This window comes from Pipistrellus hanaki (genome assembly GCF_964339955.1).
Source record: "Pipistrellus hanaki genome assembly, chromosome: 18".
Lineage (NCBI taxonomy): Eukaryota > Metazoa > Chordata > Mammalia > Chiroptera > Vespertilionidae > Pipistrellus > Pipistrellus hanaki.
The window spans coordinates 40,008,479-40,028,729 of NC_140520.1; the positions used below are offsets into that span (position 1 = coordinate 40,008,479).

Here is a 20,251-nt window from a genome sequence, read left to right on the forward strand (position 1 = left end):
AGCTGCTGAAGACTACAGAACCCAGCGGGCTCCCTGAGAGTTCAAGGGCCTGCCCTGTCCCCTTCCTCTAGCCGCCCCCCTCCCACACACACACACACGCACACGCACACACACTCCGTCATGTTTCTAGAGCCTGGGTTGCGGCAGGACACAGGAAGAGGGCGGTGATGGCACCCCATCAAACATAGCTGAGTCCCTCCTAGGCTCTGACCACCCAGTTTCTCGGACCCTGTCTCAGAACTGCAGCCCCAGAGGCTATGGCTCTCTGGCTCCAGGAAAGACTAGAGGAAAAGAGAAGTATCCAGAGGACCCAGCAGGGGCCCAGGCTCAGGCTCAGGCTCAGCCCAAGGCCCTGGTCCTGAGGAGACTGGAGACACCCGAGGAGCCGCAGAAAGAGGCGACAGCACTTCCCAGCTCCAGGGCCTCCTGGAGCCACAGCCCTGCCTCAGGACGTCCCTCTGACAGTGGCTCCCCGTGGCACCGCCACCCCTCTTCTCACAGGATCACCCCCCTCCTCTCATCCCCCAGGCCCTTGTGGTTGCCCAGAGGTGAGAGGTACAGTCAGAAATGCGGAAGGGAAGGCCTGGGCTTGAAGGCAGGGCGAGTAGGGGGCCTGACCCCCAGCTGTAAAACCACGGGCGGGGCATGCCCCCGGGGGCAGGCAGCTCTCAGGCTAAGACCAGCGTTTACAGGAAGTCTCTGTGTCAGAGAGGCCTGTGTTCCGTGCAGATGGCCTGGGACTCAGGGTAGGTGAGTATGGGCAGGAGTGTCGCACATATTTCTTCATTAAAAAAATGCAAAAGTATCAGAAATAAGAAAGGAGATATTAGTCAAGGCTTAAAATCATTACACTGTACAAAATGGAAAGCAAATATAAGAGACAGCTTGATCAGAAATCCAAAGCTGATTTTGTGGAAAGAGCAATAAAATAAACCTTTGGCAAGTCCGATAAGGATAAACGGAGTAAGAGGTCATGGTGTCTCTAGCACTCGACCACGGAGCAGTGTTTTGTTTGAGGTCTGCACGGGAGCACTGGGACGGCCACAAGTTCTGGTCGTGTTGTTACAGGAAACTAAGCCACAGGGGACTGAGTTCATGTCCTGAAAGAGGGGCTGCTGCTGAGCCAGACAGTTCTCCTGGAAGACCCCAGGGCAGGCTCAGGAGTCAGAAGTCAATGGCAGAGGGGTCAGGGATGGTTTTGAAAGCAAGAGCACAGCTGGAGAGTGAGCTCTGAGCCCTTCCTTCCGCCACGGCCGTGGGTGTCCAGGCACCACTCTTCCCACCACAGGTCAGTGCCAGTCACTGCGAGTGTGAGTGTGAACTCACCAACTGTGAGTGTGAACTCTGACTGTGGGAATAGGAAGTGTATCCAAAAGCCATGGCAACCACCCAGCAAAGGAAGCTGCTAAGTCCTGACTGCGAGAGCGTCGCACGTGGATGTCTCAGGGTCCCCAGAACACAAGGCCTCTCCAGGGCACCCACTGACCCCCCCAGGGCTGTCGGGGCGGGTTCTTCCAGCTGCTGTGAGGCCTCTCTGAGGCCCCATCCCCTGTGCCGGCAGCAGGAACAGCAGCAGGAAGCGTCGCAGTCTCTCCTGAGGACCCATGGCTTGCCGAGAACTGGGTTACAAAGCAACCTGGTCCTTTATCCGCCTCCGGGGAGGAAGGGGAAGACACGGACACAAGAAGGCAAATTCAGCGGAAGAAGGGTGCTCTGCTTTAAGAGGGTCATTCCCAAGGGAAGGGAAGCAGGCCAGGGCGGTTTACTCGCTGATCAATCAGCCTCCAAAAGCGGGGGAGGGAGTTTTTCTGGCTCAGCCTCAAAAAGGAGGGTCCTGGCCGGGCAGTTGGTTGGAGCGTCACCGAATACACCCAGAGGTTGCATGTTCGATTCCTGACCTGGGCACAGACCAAGGCAATCTGTATCCCTCAATCTAAAGATCAACAAAAACATACCCTTGGGTGAGGATTAAAAATTTTAACCAGGTAAAGGGTTACTGTTTATAGTGTTTTATTATAAAAGTAACACAAGCTCTGATGGAAACAGGAAGGAAAAGCACCCTGAAACCACCACTCTAATAGGCCAGCATGCGTTCCTGTTTCAGCATTTCTGAGGTCATATATAGGAATGTGCTTTCCCCTGTAACCTGCAACATAAGCAGCTCCTGTGTTGCTACAACTGCTTAAAAGCAAGTTTTATTGTGTGCGTGGACGAGGGAAGGAGTGTGATGCAAGGAGTGCTGGACTCGGGGTCAGTGTGGCTGTCGTCGGGCCCACGGCTGTACTGTCAGGACGGGGGGGCCCAGGATCCCCGCAGGTGACCCCGGAAGAGTCCCCCCTCTTCGGACGGCAGGAATCCTGCCCGAGGGGGTCGGCCAGAAGACCTGGGCCGCCCGGCCCTGCCCTCGGCTGCACGTCTGGTAATCCTAGGGCCCGGTGTCTTCCTCGGGGGCCTCGTGCTGCAGGAGGGAGTAGGTGACGGCGTTCTCCGCCTAGAGAAGCAGAGGGGCAATGGGCCCACAGAGAAGCCACTGGGGGGAGGGGGGAGACGGGGGCAGGCCGTGGCTGGGGGCTCACCTCTGCTTTGGCAGCCGCGTCAGTGCCTTCGATGTTGGCTGCGGGCGAGAAGCACAGTCAGCAGGCCCTGCGTGCTGCCACCCCAACCCAAAGCCGCCCCCGGCCAAAGCCCCCCGCCACGCTGGCTGAGGGAGGCGGCATCTGTGCTGGTGGTAAAGCAGGCAGCTGCCGCGGCCTGAGGTGTTGGGACAAACTTCAGGGAGAGAAGACGTGGGCCATGTTGGCCGATGAGGTGTGTCCTTCCTGGGACTTGAGGAAGAGGGAGAGCGAGGGAGGGCGGGGCGCGCCAGCGGCCAGTGCGGGAGAGCAGCCAGTCCCCGTGCCTGGTGGGGCCCTCCGTGTTTGCAGCAGCAGCGAGGTCTGAGGCAGCCGGCAGATCCTCCCGGCCTGGCAAAGCACCTGTCCGCCATGCCCCAGGCTCTGCACAGACCCGTCCGCACACTCCCTCTGATCTGGCTGCACCTATGGCAGCCCCAACCGTCCTGGCTTCAAAGTAAATGCCCTTGGACACATCTGGGCCCGTGGAAACGGCCACACATTGGGGTGGCCAGGCATGGTGGCCAGGCTCCACTCTGGGTCTGGGTGCCCACCCCCGACCCCGCCAAGCCTGGTCAGACGTGACTGCTCAGAGCGAGCGGGACAGCAGGGGCTGGGCTCTCACATCTGCTGCTCTGCTCCGGCCACCCGCCCTGAGGCCCGGCCCCTCCTGCAGGCCTGCTGGCCGTGCCTGCAGGCTGGCGGAGCCAGGACCAAGCTGCACCTGGGCGGGGCCAGCGGCCAATGGCTCCGGGTCCCACCTGGAGGCTGGCTTCCTCAGCGAGGAGACTGAGCCATGGGGATGACTTGCCGTGGTTCCTCTGCCCAGTGGGGACAGGGCCCGGGCACCCCCAGGCAGTGGCCTAGACCTGAGCTCCATCCGTGGAGCCTGTGAATGCCTCTAGAAGTCCAAAACTTTCTGTGCGGCTGTGAGAGCTGAGCCCAACCCCCAGACCCCATCACTCCACAGAGACAGGCTCCTCAGCAAAGCCAGGCTGTCCCCAGGCCTCCTCCTTCCCTCCTGGAGTCCTACCCCACTCTAGGCACCTCATCTTCCATATTCTGACCCCTGCACTGTGCTGGCTCCGCCAAAGCTACCTCTCATTCCCTGCTCTGGAAGTTTGCCAGTGCTCCTAGTCCTGGATCTGATGACACCACGGCAAAAGGAAGGAGGGAGCGAGGAGGGAGGGAGGGATCAGCCAGTGGCAGTAGACATTTGTTGAACTCCTCCCTCTACCTGGCCTGGCTGTTCCTCTCCTCACCGCCCCTCCCCTCCTCGCCGCCCCTCCCCTCCTCCTCACCGCCCCTCTCCTCACCGCCCCTCCCCTCCTCGCCGCCCCTCTTCTCCTCCTCACTGCCCCTCTCCTCAGGCCTGAGGTCTCTCCAGGCCCGGAGTGGGTTGGAAGTGATGTTAGCTCGGCCCTCTCAGCCCCTCCCAAGCTGCCCGCTGAGCACACACAAGCACCTGCAGCTCCCTCACAGGCGCAGGGGCCGAGGAGCCGGGCTGCACTCACCTGGCGGCTGGGGCAGGGTGTCTCCCCTCTCCCTGCTCTCAGGGCCTCCTGGGAGGGCACACAGAGGTTAGTGGGTTACAGGGGGGCCTGGGTCCTCAGGGCCAGGGATCAGGTTAGGACTGTGTTAGGCATTCAGAGGGTCCTCCGCCCAGGACCAGCAGGGGGCAGGGGCCTGGTCCGGAGAGACCGCACCGCCCGGCTGAGCACTGCCGAACCCGGGAGGCTACGCAGGCTGCTCCGGCCTCCCTCTGCCCTAACAGCGCCGCCTCCTCCGCCCAGCGTCCCGCATCTCCCCGGTTACTGAGGGCGCAGGTCCTGGCGGAGCTGCAGGGTGCTTGGTGCGGCGGGGGTGCTCTGCCTGGTGAGCAGCCTCCCCTGCCTTCCAGGCCATGACGGTGTGACCAGCTCAGAGCCTCCGGTGCCCCTCCTCTCGGCTCTGCGGGAGGAGGCTGTTCCCAGAGCCCCGCTTCCTCTGCTGGCGCTCAGCACCAGCCCTTCCCCTCTGGGCCCCCTCCCCCTCGGCCGGGCCTCATTGTAAGAGCTTGGGCCTCATCCCCTCATAACACCCAGGAGGCGGCTGCCGTTCTGTCCCCTTTTCCAGATGAGGCTCCGGGGAGCTGAGGAGTCGCAAGGCCACCCGGCGGTGAGCCATGGAGCTGAGCCCCCACGTGTGCTGAGCCAGCACGTGTGCCTCCAGGAAAGTGTCTAAGGCCCACCCCACGCGGTTCCGTGGGCTCTTCCTTCCCCTCCCCCGTGCTCTCCATTTCTCTGTTGTTGCTCTCATCCCTCTGATTGGATGATGTGGTTGAGCTCCTGTCTTCCCGCCTGCAGCCCGTGGGGCCAAGCCTCAGGGATGGAGCTGCTGGCGGATGAAGAACTGAAAGAACGTGAGACTTTGCAGCCCAAAGAGAAGGGTTCTGGCCAGGGAGGAGCTGGTAAGAGAAATCAAGAAAAGACACAAACCTGAATTCTGGTGCCGCCTGAAGCAGACCCAGGCCACGCCAGCCACACCAGCCACAGCAACAATGCTGGCGATCACGGCCCCCACGACCACAAGCAGGAAGTGTTTGCTGGACACTGAGGAAGACACAACTCAGACAGGTGTATGCCCGCCCCCCACCCGCCGCAGGGCTGTGCCCAGGCTGGTCCCCGCAGCCGTCGTGCCTGGGCCTCCCACGTGCCACCTGGCCTGCTCCGGTGTCTGTGCTGGACTGTGTCCCACCCGCTGTCACTGACCAAGGCACACGCAGAGGGAGGGGAGCCTGGAGGCCACGCGGGAGAGGCACCGCCGGTCAGCGCAGTGCTGAGCTGTCCACACGGGCCCTCCCTAGAGCACGGAACAGAACATGAGAACTTCCGTTCCCAGGAAGGTCCCGGAGCGGGCCTGTGCCCGGGGGCAGTCCGCTCTGTGCCGCACCAGGCGTGGGGCCTCTCCCCCTGCAAGCTCGGGCCGACCTCTAGCCACTGGCCCCTCTCCTGAGCCCTGGGGCCCAGATCTGCTGCTGGGGCACTTCTGCATCCCCGGAGACGCCCAGGCAACCCTCGCCTCCCTCCTGCCACCTGGGCAGGGCTCCCACCTGGGACGGTGATGCTCACGGGCTGCGATGAGTGCCGCGTCTGCCCCAGGAACCCCGAGCAGTGGTACGCGCCGCTGTGGCTGGCGTCTGCGTGTGGGATGGAGAAGCTGGAGTTCGTGTGGGCAAACCACTTGGGCTTCCCGTCCTGGAAGAACGTGATCTTGTACAGGCGCCAGTTCCTCCAGCTGTGGCACCGCAGCACGATGGGCTCCCCCTGCGGGACCAGCAGGCGGGGCGTCTGGAGCAGCAGCCAGGCTGGAAGACACAGAACACAGGACAAAGCTCTGAAACCCGGAGAGCAGCAGCAGCCATGCGCGTGCCCGTCAAGCCCTCGGCCTCGGCTGGTGGGGCAGGATGTGGGCAGGACGAGCTGAAGCCTGGAATCCGACGTCCTGGCCCCGGCCCTGGCCCCTTACTCATGGGCTCTGTCATCTGGGCAAGTCACTCCCCTTCTGGGCCTGTGTCCCCAGCTGTGAGGATGGACACAGGACACCACACACCTCCAGCAGTCCTGACATGTCGTAGGGGCTTTCCTGTCCTGGGAAAAGATGCTTCGGCCCTGGCCTGCCCTGCAGGCCTCTAGGGAGGCACACGGTCCCGGCGCAGCCCCTGGGCAGGAGGGAGGGGCTCTGACATGGAGACGGGTCTCTGAGGATCGTAGGTGGACATCCAACAAATGCTCGCTTCTCTGGTGAACGTGAGGCAACGGGGCACTTCCCCCCTTGCACTGAGGAGGGAAGGGTGTTTGCTGTCTGGTGTAGGGAACAGGCCTAAGGAGGGTGCGGCGTCCTGAGCTCGCCCGTGCTTTCCTCGGAAGACAGGGGCAGGGATTGGCGAGGAAGGGAGGGAGCAGATGCTACAGGCATGGAGGGGAGGGGCAGAGAGTGACCACTGCCTCGGGCGTGCGTGCCAGTCAAGCATGAGACCCCTGAGTCGGCCTGGGGGCCTGCAGGACACGGGAGAGGGACAGCAGAGAGGAAGCTCGGTGCAGAGGGAACCGAGTGGGCGGGAGGACCGGCTCTTGCTGCTCACCAGCATACACAAGCCAGAGCCCTGCTCTCCCCACCGCCCTGTGGCCGCCTTCTCTGGCCTAGCCCGGAGCATTTCCTCCTCCTGGGGAGTAGCCCTCAGACTCCCCTGCAGGCGGGACCGAGCGGCCCTGGCCCCCTGGCGGCCTCTTAATCAGGATACGCTTAGGGCAAGTGGGAGGCTCAGAATCACGGATCAGAAGCCAGGGAAATGTCAAAGCTGCCGCCTGCATAAAGCAGCCGTTCTTGCCTCTCGCGTCCTTGTCTGGGAATCTCCTCAGAGACAGACGCACCGCTGGAGCAGCTGGCCCTTCCCTGGAGGCTGCGGCTCCCAGGCTAAACCCCGGACCTGGGCACGTCCTCCTTAGGCCGGTGTGTGCGAAAGGCCACCCTCGGCCTCCTGGAGGACCGTGGCGGATCAGGCCCTGTCAGCTCACGGCACTCAGAGTTCCTCGTTGAGTAATAAAACCGCCCATCCGTCTCCTGGGAGCCTCGGCTCCTGCCTCCTCCGGCGGGGACAGCTGGAGGGGACTCGGCCACAGGACGGTTCCCAGGGCCGGTTCTTCAAGCCCGGCTCTTCGCCCCAGCGTTCTCCTGGGCCTCGGCAGGGACACCCGCTGCGGCAGTCCCAGTGGGCTGGCTTCTTGAAGCTTCCTCACGTTTTCCTCTTCAGCCAGATCTGTGGCCACAGCTCCCATTGGCCCTCCTGGTGCAGCTCACGGAGCAGAACCGCTCAGAGCGGGAAACTGCTCACAACTCGGGCCCTTGCCTCTTGTCTGCTGGCTTCTCACTTGAGTTCTGCTCCTGGGATACAAAAGCCTCAGTGATGTGGGTGCCAATCGGGGCTTCCCAGTGGCCTGTGGAGGTCTGAGTCACCCATTTGTCCGGTCCTGTGGCTAGTCCAGGGGCGGTGCTCCTGGGGGGTGGGGCACGGCTGCCAGCTCACTGTGGGGGTGTTGGCATCACCCCTGGATGAATGCCCAGCTACTGGAGGTGTCTGGCAGCAAGCGCTGAGCTCGACGTGTCTCCTCAGCCACTACAGGGCTTGCCCAGCAGGTGCAGACAGCACGTGGAAGGCAGCGGGGACCAGGAGCGGCCGAGGGACCGCCAGCGGGGTCAGTGCTGGGCAGGCTGTGCCGGAGCCCCGCCCGTCTCCTGAGGCTGCGGGGCCGTTGCTAAGCGGGGAACGGGCTGGACCTGCGGAAGGCAATGACCCAAACGCCCAGGTACTGGCTCTGTCCACCTGGACTCATGGACTCGGGTGCTATTTTTGCCACCTCACTCAGCTTGACTGAGGTTGAGGGACTGGCCTGAGTCCAGAGAGGAAGCTGAGCCACAGCAAGGGCCTGGCGAGAGGCAGACAGAGGAGGTGAAGGCAGGGCTTGACCCTCCTCAGGGGAGCTGTGGGCCAGGGCTGGGGCCCCTCACTGCCAAGTCTTCCCCAGCCACACCTGCTGACCTCGGGGAGGCTGAGCGCCCGCACCCGCACACTGGCCGGAGCCTCTGCCAGGGCCTGTGGGTGAGGCGGGAGGCCCAGGTCCAGTCTCCCTGCCATAGGTCTCCCAGCCTGGCCTGGGTGCGGCTGGGAGGTGCTGTCCCAGGAGCCCGGACTGGGTCGGAGTGGTGGGGCTGAGAGAGCACCTGCCAGGGACTGGCTGGGAGCTGGAGGCCGAAGGTGGGCAGGGCCTAGGGCACATGTGTCAAACACGAGGCCCGCGGGCCAAATCCAGCCCGCCAGGCCTTGCAATGTGGCCCGCACCGCGCTGTCATCACTGCACTCCGCTGTCAGTTTATGACATTGTCAGTTTATGACTGTTCAGTAAACCATTCGGCCCGCGATTTAGGCTGGATTTTAGATTTTGGCCCCTTCTCTGATTGAGTTCGACACCCCTAGCCTAGGGGGTGAGGGGGGCTGCTGTGAGGGAGCTGGGCATGGCCGCCTGCTGCTGGGAAGACCTGGAGGGCAGGCCCCCTAGCCACCCACTTGCTGTGTACACGGTGACATGTGAGCTGCCCCTGCTGGCACACTCAGTGGTAGACCTGAGCTTCTGGGGGGCTGGGGCCCCAGGCTGGAGGACTCGGGTCCTCCCAGGGGCATCCACCTCATGTGCTGGTCCCGGCCTGGTGTGGTCGTTGGTGAGGACTCACCTCTCCCCTTCCCGGAGGGGCCAGGCCTGCCCCTCTCCGGCTGGGCCTGCCCCTCTCCGGCTGGGCCTGCGGGAGCTTCTGGGGACAACTGGGGCTGCGGGAAGGGGACGGTGTGAGCAGCTGCTCTGCATGGAGAACCACGTTTTGCCAGGAGGGTGAGAACACCCGCTGGGTCGGTAACGTGCGTGGAGCTGCCCTGTGTCAGGAGGACAGGGCACAGAGGGTGGGCAGGTCCGTGAGACTGCTGGGGTCAGCACCTCCCAGAGCAAAGGGGGAACAGACTCAGAAGGAGCCCAGGCTCCACGGCTGGCACCCCACTGTGCTCCTGCTCTGGCTAGGAAAGTGGGGCTCTGGGAAGTTGGGGTTTCCTTCTGCTGCTCTCACCCAGTGGCCTGTTTGTGGCCTTGTCACCTTCTTGCTCAATCAGGTCTGAGGCCAAGCAGCCTCCCGTATTCTGAGGAACCCACAGAAGCAAAGAGGCGGGGTGCGAGGGGAAATGACTGGGCAGAAACCACTTCCAACAGCGCGGGCCACACTTCCCAGAAAGCGGCCACACCTTCCGAACCCTCTGCCAGGCCAGCGGCTCTCAGGCCGCCTCCCAGTCCCGGCCCCTCCACTGACCGGAAGTCACGTCCAGGTGCACGGGGTCGCTGAGGCTGGTCTGGCCCGTCTGGCACCGGTAGGCCCCGCGGTGGCTGCTGCTGGCCTTGAAGCTGTAGCGGGGCTGGGCCTGGGCGGGGATGGCGGTCCCGTTGTGGAACCACCGGGTGGAGTTGTCCCCTGGGCTGCGGGCCCCCTGGCAGCTCAGAGTCACGTTGTCCTCGGGGAACACCTGGAGCCAGGGGGGCTGGAGGCTCAGCACGGCCTTGGGGAGACCTGGCGGCAGAGCGAGGAGCGTGAGGAGCCCCCGGAGCGGGTCTCGGAGCCCAGACAGGAAGCCCTGGGCCTGCCACTGGCCACAGCCATCTGAGAAGGTGCCCTCACGCACCTCCTGAGCAAGGAGAGAGTCCAGGCACAGGGCACAGGCTCTAAACAAAGACGCCTCGCTGCACCACCTGACCTCCCCCACGCCCCTGTGGGCTGCTCCCTTTGAATGGGGTGTCTGGACTCAGAACTGCATGAAGAGAGTGGTGGGGTGTCAGCGTGAGAACGGGAGTGGCCTGGCTCCTGTTCTGACTGCATGTCCTTGGTCCCCATACCCACACCCACGAGGCCAGGGAAGAGGGAGAAAGGCGGGCCAGTGCAGGGACTGACTCAGCCCTGGGAGAGGCCCTGCCCCCAGGAGGGGAGAGCTCAGCCGGGCGCCCTCCTGCTCCTGCCCGGCCTGCAGCAAAGCAGAGGGTCCTGACAGGAGGCTGAAACCAGAAGTGCCGGGCTCCTGTCCGGATGGAGTTGCTTCCATTGGAGGGAGGAAGGTGACAGAGAGAAGTGGGGTTGTTCCTGTGACAATATTTGTGCCCCTGCCGCCTGACCCCATGGGGGGGCGGGGGGCGGAGTGGGGGATGGGAGAGGGGAAAGAGGGGAGAGGGAGAGGGAAGGAGGGAGAGGGGAGAGGGGCGAAGGGAGAGGGGCGGAGGGAAGAGGGGAGAGGGAGAGGGGAGGAGGGAGAGGGGAGGAGGGAGAGGGGAGGAGGGAGGGGGAGGGGAAGGGGCGGTGAAGAGGGAAAGGGGGGAGAGGAAGGGAGAGGGGAAGGGGGGAAGGGGAAGAGGAGAGGGGAGAGAGGGAGAGGGGAGAGGGAGAGGGAGGGGGGAGGGTAGGGGAGAGGAGAGAGGGTAGGGAAGAAGGGAGGGGTGGGGGAGGGGAGGGAGAGAAGGGAGAGGGGAGAGAAGAGGGGGAGAGGGAGGAGCGTTAACCTCCCTGGCCTGCAGAGGAAGGGGCAGCTGTGCAGGTGAGGTAGGGCAGGACTTACCAGGGGTCCCGGCCGCAGGAGCTGGGGGGAGAAAGCAAAGTCTGAGTCACTGTGAGCCGCCCCACCGGTGCACCCTCCTCTCCCCGGAGCCCTCCTCTGAGACCGCGGAGCAGGCGGACGGGGGCTGCACCCTCACAGCCACCGCATTGCTGCTCTTAGGAGGACGCAGAGGCCTCCTGGCCCAGACGCTCCTGCCCCCAGGGCTGACCTCGCTGCCCACCGCCCTCCTTGCTGTCCCCGAACCCCCTCCCGCGTCTCCACCTCACTGGGCCAGCCCCTCTGCCCGTCCCTTCCTCCTGGTACTCCCTCCTGCCTCACCAGCACCCCCTTTTCAAGGACATCTTCCTCGTCGATGTCAGTGCACCAGGATCTTTCATGAAAAGAAAACCTCTCACCTGACCCCACACGTAATTCCAAACCTCTCTGCCCCTTCACAGCCAGGGTCCCCCGTCTCCTGCGCCAGCCGCCTGCCCGCTCCTTCCGGCAGCTCCATCCGCCACAGAGACACGCTCCCTTTCTCTCCCTGCTCCGCTCCGCGCCCGTGGGCCCCTTTCTGCTTTTCGGGCCTGGAAGCTGCAGTTTCCCCCCCCCTCCCCCCCCCCCCCCCGCCCTCACACAGCAGTGCGATCTGTCTGCCTCCCACTTAGAGCTTGGATGCCGTCTCCGCCATCCATGGCCCCACGCTGCCCAGTGCCCACCGGCCTCTGCTCTGCCATCTCCCAACTTGTCTCCCCACCTCTTGTCCCCCCACCCATTGGAGAAGGAGGGTGGTTTAAACAGTGTCACTCCCGGTGCAAGCCTGCACGGCTTCCTCTGCTCTTCAAATATCATAAGACGAGCATCTGCAAGGCCGCGCCTGGCGCTCCAGCCCTTCCCTGAGCTCCAGCGACACCGGCACAGACGGCTGCTGGTGGGCCGGTCCCTGCTCCGAGCCTCAAGGGGTGAATGTGGCCCGTCTCCCTGAAACATGGCAGCTGCTCCCCCCCCCCCCACCAGGGAGGCCAGGCCCGGGGACGGGGGACGTGGAGCGGGGGCGCTAGGAGGCCGCTGTGCCACATTGGCGAGCCCCTAGCACAGGCTGCGCATGGCGTTCCTTTAATGTTTAACAAGGCGGCTGGTGGCCCTGAGAGCGCAGGGGCCTGCCTGGTGGCAGGGCCTCGAGGCCAGGAGGCGAGGGAGGGGGGGGAGGGGGGGGCCTGGAGCTGCACCCACAGGCACTGGTGCAGCACGGAGCACCATGGCGTCGGGGAGACCCAGGCAGAGGGGCTATGAAAACTGAGTCGCTGAGCAACAAAGAGCTAAGGATGGTTCCCGGACCGAAAAGATGGGGCAGCTCCTTGGTGACGGAGCCAAAGCACAAATGAAAGAAGAAGCCACACGTCTGTCTCCGCAGTGGGGACCTTGGCCGAGGCAGAGACGCAGGTCACCCACATCCACAGGCTGCGTGTCCCTGTGAGGCTGAGCCAGGCAGACGGGGGCCGGGGGGGCAGGGTATGGCTGTGTGTCTTCCTCTGGGCCATCCTGGGGGTGTTGGGGGGACAGCTCCAGGAACTGAGCTGGGAGGTCCTGGGGGCAGGTCCCCGCAGCGGCCGGCCCTGAACTCTCCGCCCCCGCCCCAAGCCCTGCCTTGGCCTCTGGCCCCCTGGCTTTCTCCCTGCTCAGGGCCGGGGGGGGGGGGCGGGGGGGGCACCAGGCCGGTCTGTGTGGTGGTGCTGGCACACACGGGTGGTGTGGGCTGGCAGGAGCCTGCCTCTCCCTCTCGATGCCTGGCGTGGATTCAGGGGACAGAGAATAGCCACTGCCTGCCACGTGCCTTCCAGCTTCCTCCCACGCAATCTGGGGCCCCGTGACCTTCCCCTGAGACGTGGTCCCTGCCCTGGAAACATGTTTCTGAGGAAGAAGCAGAGCGGCCACCGAGTCTTGCACGTCTGGTCCCGGGACTCCTCGGAGCGGGTTCTGATGTGGGGCGGGCGGAGCCTCAGAGACAGGGCCCAGGGGAATTAGGAAAAGACACTTTTAACGCCGGCTCTGCCACTGTCGTGCTCTGCCAGGCCAGCAGGCTGCCAGGGGTCGGTCTCCATCAGCCTGACTGCTTCTCACGCCAGCCTCAGCCTCTCCAACCTACCGACCGAAGTGGCACCACGCCCGTCCCGCCCTCTGGCCCGGACCCCGACTCACCCAGGAGCAGCAGAGTCGTCCACAGTAGTAGCCCGTGTCCCCAGGGACGGTGCAGGGCACAGCCAACCTGGTGCCTGGCTGCAGCAGGGAGCGGCAGGCCTGGGGGCACCCCCATGACTCCAGAGCGGTGCTCGGGTGCAGCTCAGCCAGCAGGTCCTCTGGGGGCTGCACCCCAGGACAGACAGGAGCGGAGTCAGAAGGGGAAGTGGAAGCCTGTGGCTTTATCATGGCCGCGCCCTCCCCCTTCCTCCGAACGCCCCCTCCCTGGAGATGCAGGCCTTCCCAGAATCTGGCTCAGCCCGCTCCAAATTCACCGGAATCTGAGAAACTGGGAAACAACTTCCTCTCCCTCGGGGCCACGGGTCCCTGGGGGCCTCTCCCAGCCCCTCCAGGAAAGGGGGCTCTGGAGCGGGGCAGCCCTGGGGTGCTTCTAGCTCACCTGGAGGCGGCACGGGGGCCCTTCCCGACATCGGTGCCGGCTGCGGACCACCCAGCACCCTGGGTCCCTTTTGGGGTGTGGACGACGAGGGAGAGCAGTGTTGGGGCCCAGAGGAGGAAGCAGTCACCTCACTGCCCCCTCGTCATGCTCGTACCCGCTCACGTGTCACCGTCCTGCCGTCCGCTGCCTCTCGATGGCAGGTGAGCGAGCTCCGGAGGCTCCTGTCCAGGCCTGGATGCCAGCTCCCGGGGCCTCACACAGACCCCGGCTGGACACGGCCTCAAGCTCCTGGCAGACGCGGGGCCAGGCGATTCCTGTCCGGGCGCCATGCTGGCCTCCCGTGCGGTGACACCGTGTGGGCACAGAAAGGCCCGCGGAGAAGCCGCCTGGGGTGTGGGGAGTGAGAGGACCTGGGTGTGGGCAGGCGCTGTCCCCTCTGGCTCTGTCCTCGTGCCCGTCCCCGAGCCCCCGCTCAGCACATGGAGAGGGGCCACCTGACACGGGGTCCTCTACCCACTCCAGAGACCCCCACGCCACGGTGCCCAGGGGAGGCGGTGGCCTCTGCGCCCCCGCCGGGCAGGGCCTCCTGGGAGCCGGGCCCTCCCTGCGGCTGGGAAAGCTGCCCTGCGCCCTGCGGGGACCCTCACCTGGAGCTCTGCCTGTGGCCACGGCTCCTGTTTCCGCCCTCAGTTTCTCTGGAGAGGAAGGCCCCCCCCCCCTCCCGTCCTCCCGGAGGAGAGCAGGCACTGCAGCGGTCTGAGCCGCTCTTCCCACCGCTGCCCAGCCGCCTGCCCCCACCCCCCGGGCGTCGGGGGCACCGCCAGGTCCAAACGCACCTGCGCAGGACGAGAGAGAGAGGGCTGGCCTCCAACCTGCCTCAGACCAGCAGGAGCCCCAGGAGGCTCGCGTGACCCCAAAGTCACTTGGCAGCCCTGCCCCCCTGGAGAAGAGAAAGCGAAGCAGTGTACTGCCCCCAAAATCCCTGGACTCTCTGGCCAAGTGGTTCCTGCGAAGGAAAGCCCTTGGCGACCGGCTGCTGTTCGTTGGAAACCACCGCTCGGGCCCTGGACCCCCAGTTCCGGGGCAGCTGACACCCAGCCTCGGCCCTGGACCCCCAGTTCCGGGGCAGCTGACACCCAGCCTCGGCCCTGGACCCCCAGTTCCGGGGCAGCTGACACCCAGCCTCGGCCCTGGACCCCCAGTTCTGGGGCAGCTGACACCCAGCCGCCGGGCTGGCTGAGAAAGGGCTCGGTCAAAGGGTCTTCGTGTGGCTCTTTGCTCTGAGTGGTTTGGGGGCCTGCAGCGTCGGGGTGACTGTGTAGAGGCGGTCTGTGGCCTCCCTGCTGGGCGCATCCTTCTGGCGCAGCGGGGGGGGGGCAGACACCAAGGGAGTGAAGACACCACCCGGCCAAGACCCTGACATCCACCCTGTGGGCGCCAGGCCACCAGAGGGGTGGCGCGAGGGGCTGGTGCCAGTCTGGCGGAGCGGGAGAGGTGACTGTGCCGCCCCTGACCGCCCGCGGCAGACCCCTGGGCGCCGGCGGCAGACCCCTGGAGGACCCGGCCCGCCCCGCAGCGCCCCGGAGGGCAGCGCCCGCTCCGCCAGGCCCGGGGGGCGGGCGGGGGGGCTGCCCAGAGGCTCTGCCCGCCCCCAGGCGGCGGTCCCTCGGGTGAAGGCTCAAGTCGTGTCAGCGGTTGGACTGGGCCGGCGATGGCACAGCATCGACACCGAGAGCTGGGCGTCCGCAGCCCCGCCGGAGGGAGGCGGGAGGGAGGAGGCTGCGCCCCGGGCTCAGGGATCCAGATCCCGGCGGTGATTTCTGAGAACCGGGCCGGAGCAGCGCGGGCCGGCCAGGGGGCCGGCCGGGAAACCCTGGGTCAGGACGAGTCCTCTATCAGGGCGGCTCCCATCACAAGGACTCTTATCGCAGGGAGAAGCTGGGAGTCAGCAGCCCGCTTCCCTCTGCCGCTTTTCCTGTGACCTCCCACCCTGCCCGCCCCCAAAAAAGCCTTTTTGGTCTTTAGCTGAGGACAGTATTTAAGGAGGTGGCAGGGCCGTTTGGGGGAGTTACTCGGTTTTTCTAGGGAACTCCGTGTGTACGGGAGGTGTGCGTGTTATGTGAATTCTGTTTTTCAATCTGTCTTATATTGGCAGGTTCTCAGCTGGGGCCCTGGAAGGGTAGAGGGCAATTCACTTCCTCCCTCCAAACCCAAAACAGAAAGGGGAGTCTCTCTTCCCATGACAACTGGGAAAAGATAAAAGAAAAAACAAAATAGATCAAAACAAACGAGATGTTTCTTTTAAAAATGGACACAAACAGCGTGCACTGTCAATTGATTGGTTGATTTTTAATCTCCCCAGGATATTTTTCCCATTGATTTTTGAAAGTAGAGGGGAGGGAGGAGGGAGAGAGAAACCGATTGGTTCCCGCCCCCTGCACCCTAAACCTACCTGCTGCCTTGACAGGAATTGAACCCAAGACCCTTCAGTCCGAGGGCCAACTGAGCAATGGACCAGGGCGGGCACACTATTGAAAACTGAAATGTGCCAATGAAACTGGTTGAGCTTGTTGTCTTGTTTTTAACTATTCTTAACACAGAACCTTGCATATAAATATGTTTATCATCATTAGAGACCAGGAGAACGGGGGCGGGGGGGGGGGGGGTGATTGGGGTTTTCGAACCCACTGCGAGAAGGGCAGACATGTGCTATTAACTCAAATGGCGCCAGCTCTGGGCATGTGAGATTCCAGTCACTTGTTTCAGAAGCTGCTCTTTTCTCTTTTTTCCTGCTTGGTTGAAAGTTGTTTCTCTTCCTCTGCATACTATGACCACCCTTCAGTGGGTCCCCATGATTGCTTTATCAGCGGCTCTAAAATTTCCTCCTCCCACCCACTTCCTCAAGAGCAGAGGAACACCACAGCTGCTCACCTCATAGAAGGAGAAAGTCTGGCGGGAAGAAAACCGCAGAGGAGAAGTGAGTGCAATGGAGCTGAGGAGGCCTACCAGCAGCATCACCAGTCTACCCAGAACACCTCTGGGGATTCAAGTCCTTGTTGACAGCGTGGTCACCTTTAACAGTCTTTTTAGAAATGCAGATGCTCTGAGCTAGGTGACCATTGACCTCATTGCCTGGATTTGCTCAGCGCTACTTCAGAAGGGAGAGTGCTGAAACTCTTCTGATGAGAGGAGAGTGAAATAACCCCAAGAGAAGGGCTACTTCCCAGGAAGCCAAGATGCAGGACAAAGGGAGAACCCAGATTAGGAAGGGAGAGGTGAGGCCAGATTGCATTCATTTATTTATTTTAAGATTTTTAATTTAAGTGTAGTTGGTATATAATAATATACTAGTTACATTAGTTTCAGGTGTACAACATGGTGACTCAACATTTTTTTAAAAATAAATCTTTATTGGCTGAAACCGGTTTGGCTCAGTGGATAGAGCATCGGCTTGGGAACTGAAAGGTCCCGGGTTTGATTCCGGTCAAGGGCATGTACCTTGGTTGCGGGCATATCCCCAGTAGGGGGTGTGCAAGAGGCAGCTGATCGATGACTCTCTCTCTCATCGATGTTTCTAACTCTCTATCTCTCTCCCTTCCTCTCTGTACAAAATCAATAAAATGTATTTTAAAAAAAGCAATAAATAAATCTTTATTGTTCAGATTATCACAAATGTTCCTCTTTCCCTCTCCCCACAATTGCTCCCCTCCACCAGGTTCCCACTCTACCCTCTGCCCTTTCCTCACCCCCCATTATCCTCATCCATAGGTGCACAGTTTTTATTTAGGCTCTTCCCGCACCCCCCACTCCCCTTTTCCCCGAGAATCGTCAGTCCACTCCCCTTCCATACCTCTGATTCTATTATATACACCAGTTAATATTGTTCATCAGATTTTTTAATTCCCTTGGTTTTTAGTTTCACTTGTTGATAGTTATGTATTTGTTGTTCATATTTTTTATCTTTATTTTCTTCCTCTTCCTAAAGAACCCCCTTCAGCAATTCATATAATCCTGGTTTGGCGGTGATGAACTCTTTTAGCTTTTTTTTTATTAGTGAAGCTCTTTTGATTTTGAGTGATAGATTTGCTGGGTAGAGTATTTTTGGCTGTAAGTTCTTGCTATTCATCACCTTGAATATTTCTTGCCATTCTCATCTGGCCTGCACGGTTGCTGTTGAGAAATCAGCTGACATTCGTATGGGTGCTCCTTTATAGGTAACTACCTGCTTTTGCTGCTTTTAATATTCTCTTTGTCTTTTGCACTTGGAATTTTAATTATGATGTGTCTTGGTGTGGTCCTCTTTGAATTCCTTTTGTTTGGGGTTCTGTGCACTTCCTGGACTTGTAAGTCTAATTCTTTCACCAGGTGGGAGAAGTTTTCTGTCACTATTTCTTCCAGTAGGTTTTCGGTATCTTGCTGTCTCTGTTCTCTGGGACCCCCATAATTCTGATGTTGGTTCGCTTGAAGTTGTCCCAGAGGTTTCTTACACTATCTTCAACTTTCTGGATTCTCTTGTCTTCTTGCTTCTGCGAAGGAGTGTTTTCTGGCTCTTTATGTTCCAAATCTTTGACTTGATTCTTGTGATCTTCCATTCTGTTTTTAGGACTCTGTATAATATTTTTTATTTCAGACTATGTATTCTTTATTTCTAGTTGATCCCTTATTATTTCTAGTTGATCCCTTTTCATATCCTCATAGGTCTCGTTTATTTTATCGGCCTTTTCTAGGAAATTCTTAAAAAACCTTATAAGCGTGATTTTGAACTCTATATCCAGTTGCTTTTTGCCCTCCATTTCTTTCGTTTGTGATCTGTTTCCTTGTCTCGGCATTTTCATAGCTTCCCTGAGCTGGTAGCCTTAAAAGTCTCTGTGTTCAGCTTGGATGGGGCGGAGTTTCAGAGTGGAGCCTACAGCCTTGGCTTCCGTCAGCCCAGTCCTATGAGTTTCCTGAGTCTTAGTGTTCCTCAGTATCCTTCGGTACTCGCTGCAAGCACCTCTGAGAGAAAGGTGCTCTCTAGTTTCACCCACTACCAAACTGTCTCCCCCAATGAGCCTGGAACGGGGGTTCAGTTCAGTTGGAAGTGGGGTTCAGAGCAGTCTGGAGCTTTTGTCCCCTTCCCACCAGGGCAATCTAGCAGCAGAGTCAACAGTCCGTTCTCTGCACGCAATGTGCGTGCCTCCGGGACTGCCTTTTGCCGCTCCCCTGGGTTTCCGCCTTACAGCCCAGACTCCCTCCTTATGTGTCTGGGTCCCCAGGGTCTCGCCCAGAACTGGAGTTCAGTGCTGTTGGAGCTGGGGTTCAGCACAGTCCAGAGATTTTATCTCCTTCCCGCTAGGGAATGCCAACAGGCACTCAGCCTCCCTCCTCTCCGGCTCCGTCCTCTCCACACAAGCATGGTGTCTCCGTACCTTAGGCTTTCACAGCTCCTCTGCTTTTCCTTCTGGTTTTCTCCTTCCTTCTACCGTGTTTCCCAAAAAATAAGACATCCTCCTAAAATAAGACCTACTTACAGGTTTCCATCTGAATGAAATATAAGGCATCCCCCGAAAATAAGCCCCCCCCCTCCCCCCCAGGCTACACATGAGAGATTTGGTCCACTGATTCTGAAAGAAATCTCATCACAGGAAATTCAGGAATTGGATTGTTATGATGATGTTCCAGAAGATGATTACATGATTGTCATTGAATAAAGGAGTAAATTCTTGATACTGTAGGATTCACAGTTTGTGTTGTGTCTGGTTTGTGTTGACAACTACCGAACTACCGTACCGTATACAGGTAATAAATTTCCTTTATTTTCATTTAACAATAAATGTGTACCATATTCTTCTTCATGGAAAAATAAGACATCCCCTGAAAATAAGACCTAGCGCATCTTTGGGAGTAAAAATTAATATAAGACACTGTCTTATTTTTGGGGAAACAGAGTAGTTGTAGAATTTCCAGTCAGTCAACTTTCCTGTAGTTCTGGGTAATGTCCATTTTGTATTTTAGTTGTATTTTGTTGAAATTGTTGTGTGAGGCTGCAGTTAGCTGTTTATCTATGCCGCCATCTTGGTTTCTCTCTCTTACTGCATTTAAGTTTCTCTCTTTGTCTTTAGCTTTTGGCATTTTAATTATGGTGTGCCTTAATATGGGCCTCTTTGGGTTCATCTTGGTAGGGACTCTCTGTGCTTCCAGGAATTGGAGTTTATTTCTTTCATGGGGGCGGGGGTTATGTCATTATTATTTCAAATAGGTTTTCAGTATCTTTCTCTCTCTCTTATCCTTTGACACCTCCATGATGTGAATGTTGATATTCTTGAAGTTGTCCCTGAGGTTCCTTACACTATCTTCATATTTTTGGAGTCTTTTTTTCTTTTTACTCTTCTGATTGGGTGTATTCCAAATAGCTGATATGATTTTTGGCATCCTTTACTATTAATTCCCTGTAAATAATTCTTCATTCAGTTAGTGTATGCTTAATTTTCTGATTGGTCCTCTTTCATGACTTTGATATTTTCACTAAGATCCTTGAAGCTCTCACTAAGATCTTTGAGCATCCTTATAATCATTGTTTTTAACTCTGTATCCAGTAGTTTGCTTGCTTCCATTTAATTTAGTTATTTTTTCTGAAGATTTCTTCTGTTCTTTCATTTGTGACATGTTTCTTTGTCTCCACATTTTGGCTGCTTCCCTGTGTTTGTTTCTATGTATTAGATAGAGCTACTATGTCTCCTGGAATTGGTAGAACGGCCTTGTGTAATAGGTGTCCTGTAGGGCTCAATGGCTCAGCCTTCCTAGTCACCTGAGCTGGGAGCTCTAGGTGCACCCCTGGGTGGGATGTGTACACTATCTTGTTGTGGT

At 59.8% G+C, this 20,251-nt stretch overlaps 1 protein-coding gene across 2 annotated transcripts; it reads right to left on the reverse strand.

Moving 5' to 3' along the window:
• Positions 1–1,993: 1,993 nt before the first annotated feature.
• On the reverse strand, positions 1,994–13,189 carry LOC311612851 (low affinity immunoglobulin gamma Fc region receptor II-like). Of its 2 annotated transcripts, XM_084866142.1 has the most exons (8): positions 12,967–13,189; positions 10,789–10,809; positions 9,501–9,755; positions 5,704–5,958; positions 5,090–5,203; positions 4,127–4,174; positions 2,577–2,614; positions 1,994–2,491 (listed from the first exon to the last, which is right to left on the reverse strand). In XM_084866142.1, the coding sequence occupies exons 1-8, from the start codon at positions 13,079–13,081 to the stop codon at positions 2,426–2,428; spliced, it is 912 nt and encodes a 303-aa protein (XP_084722268.1). In that variant the 5' UTR covers positions 13,082–13,189; the 3' UTR covers positions 1,994–2,425. The 2 variants fall into 2 exon arrangements, with proteins under 2 accessions (XP_084722268.1, XP_084722269.1); XM_084866143.1 differs by lacking the exon at positions 4,127–4,174.
• Between the last annotated feature and the right edge of the window lie 7,062 nt (positions 13,190–20,251).

Bases quoted from the DNA above. Each gene is read 5' to 3' on its own strand.
- LOC311612851 (XM_084866142.1), bottom strand. From the start codon at position 13,081: ATGGGGGTGCCCCCAGGCCTGCCGCTCCCTGCTGCAGCCAGGCACCAG. The intron at 10,810-12,966 runs GTGAGTCGGGGT...TTCTCCCCCCAG, and splicing joins GACGACTCTGCTGCTCCTGG to CTCCTGCGGCCGGGACCCCT. The intron at 9,756-10,788 runs GTAAGTCCTGCC...CTCTGCCGCCAG, and splicing joins TCCTGCGGCCGGGACCCCTG to GTCTCCCCAAGGCCGTGCTG.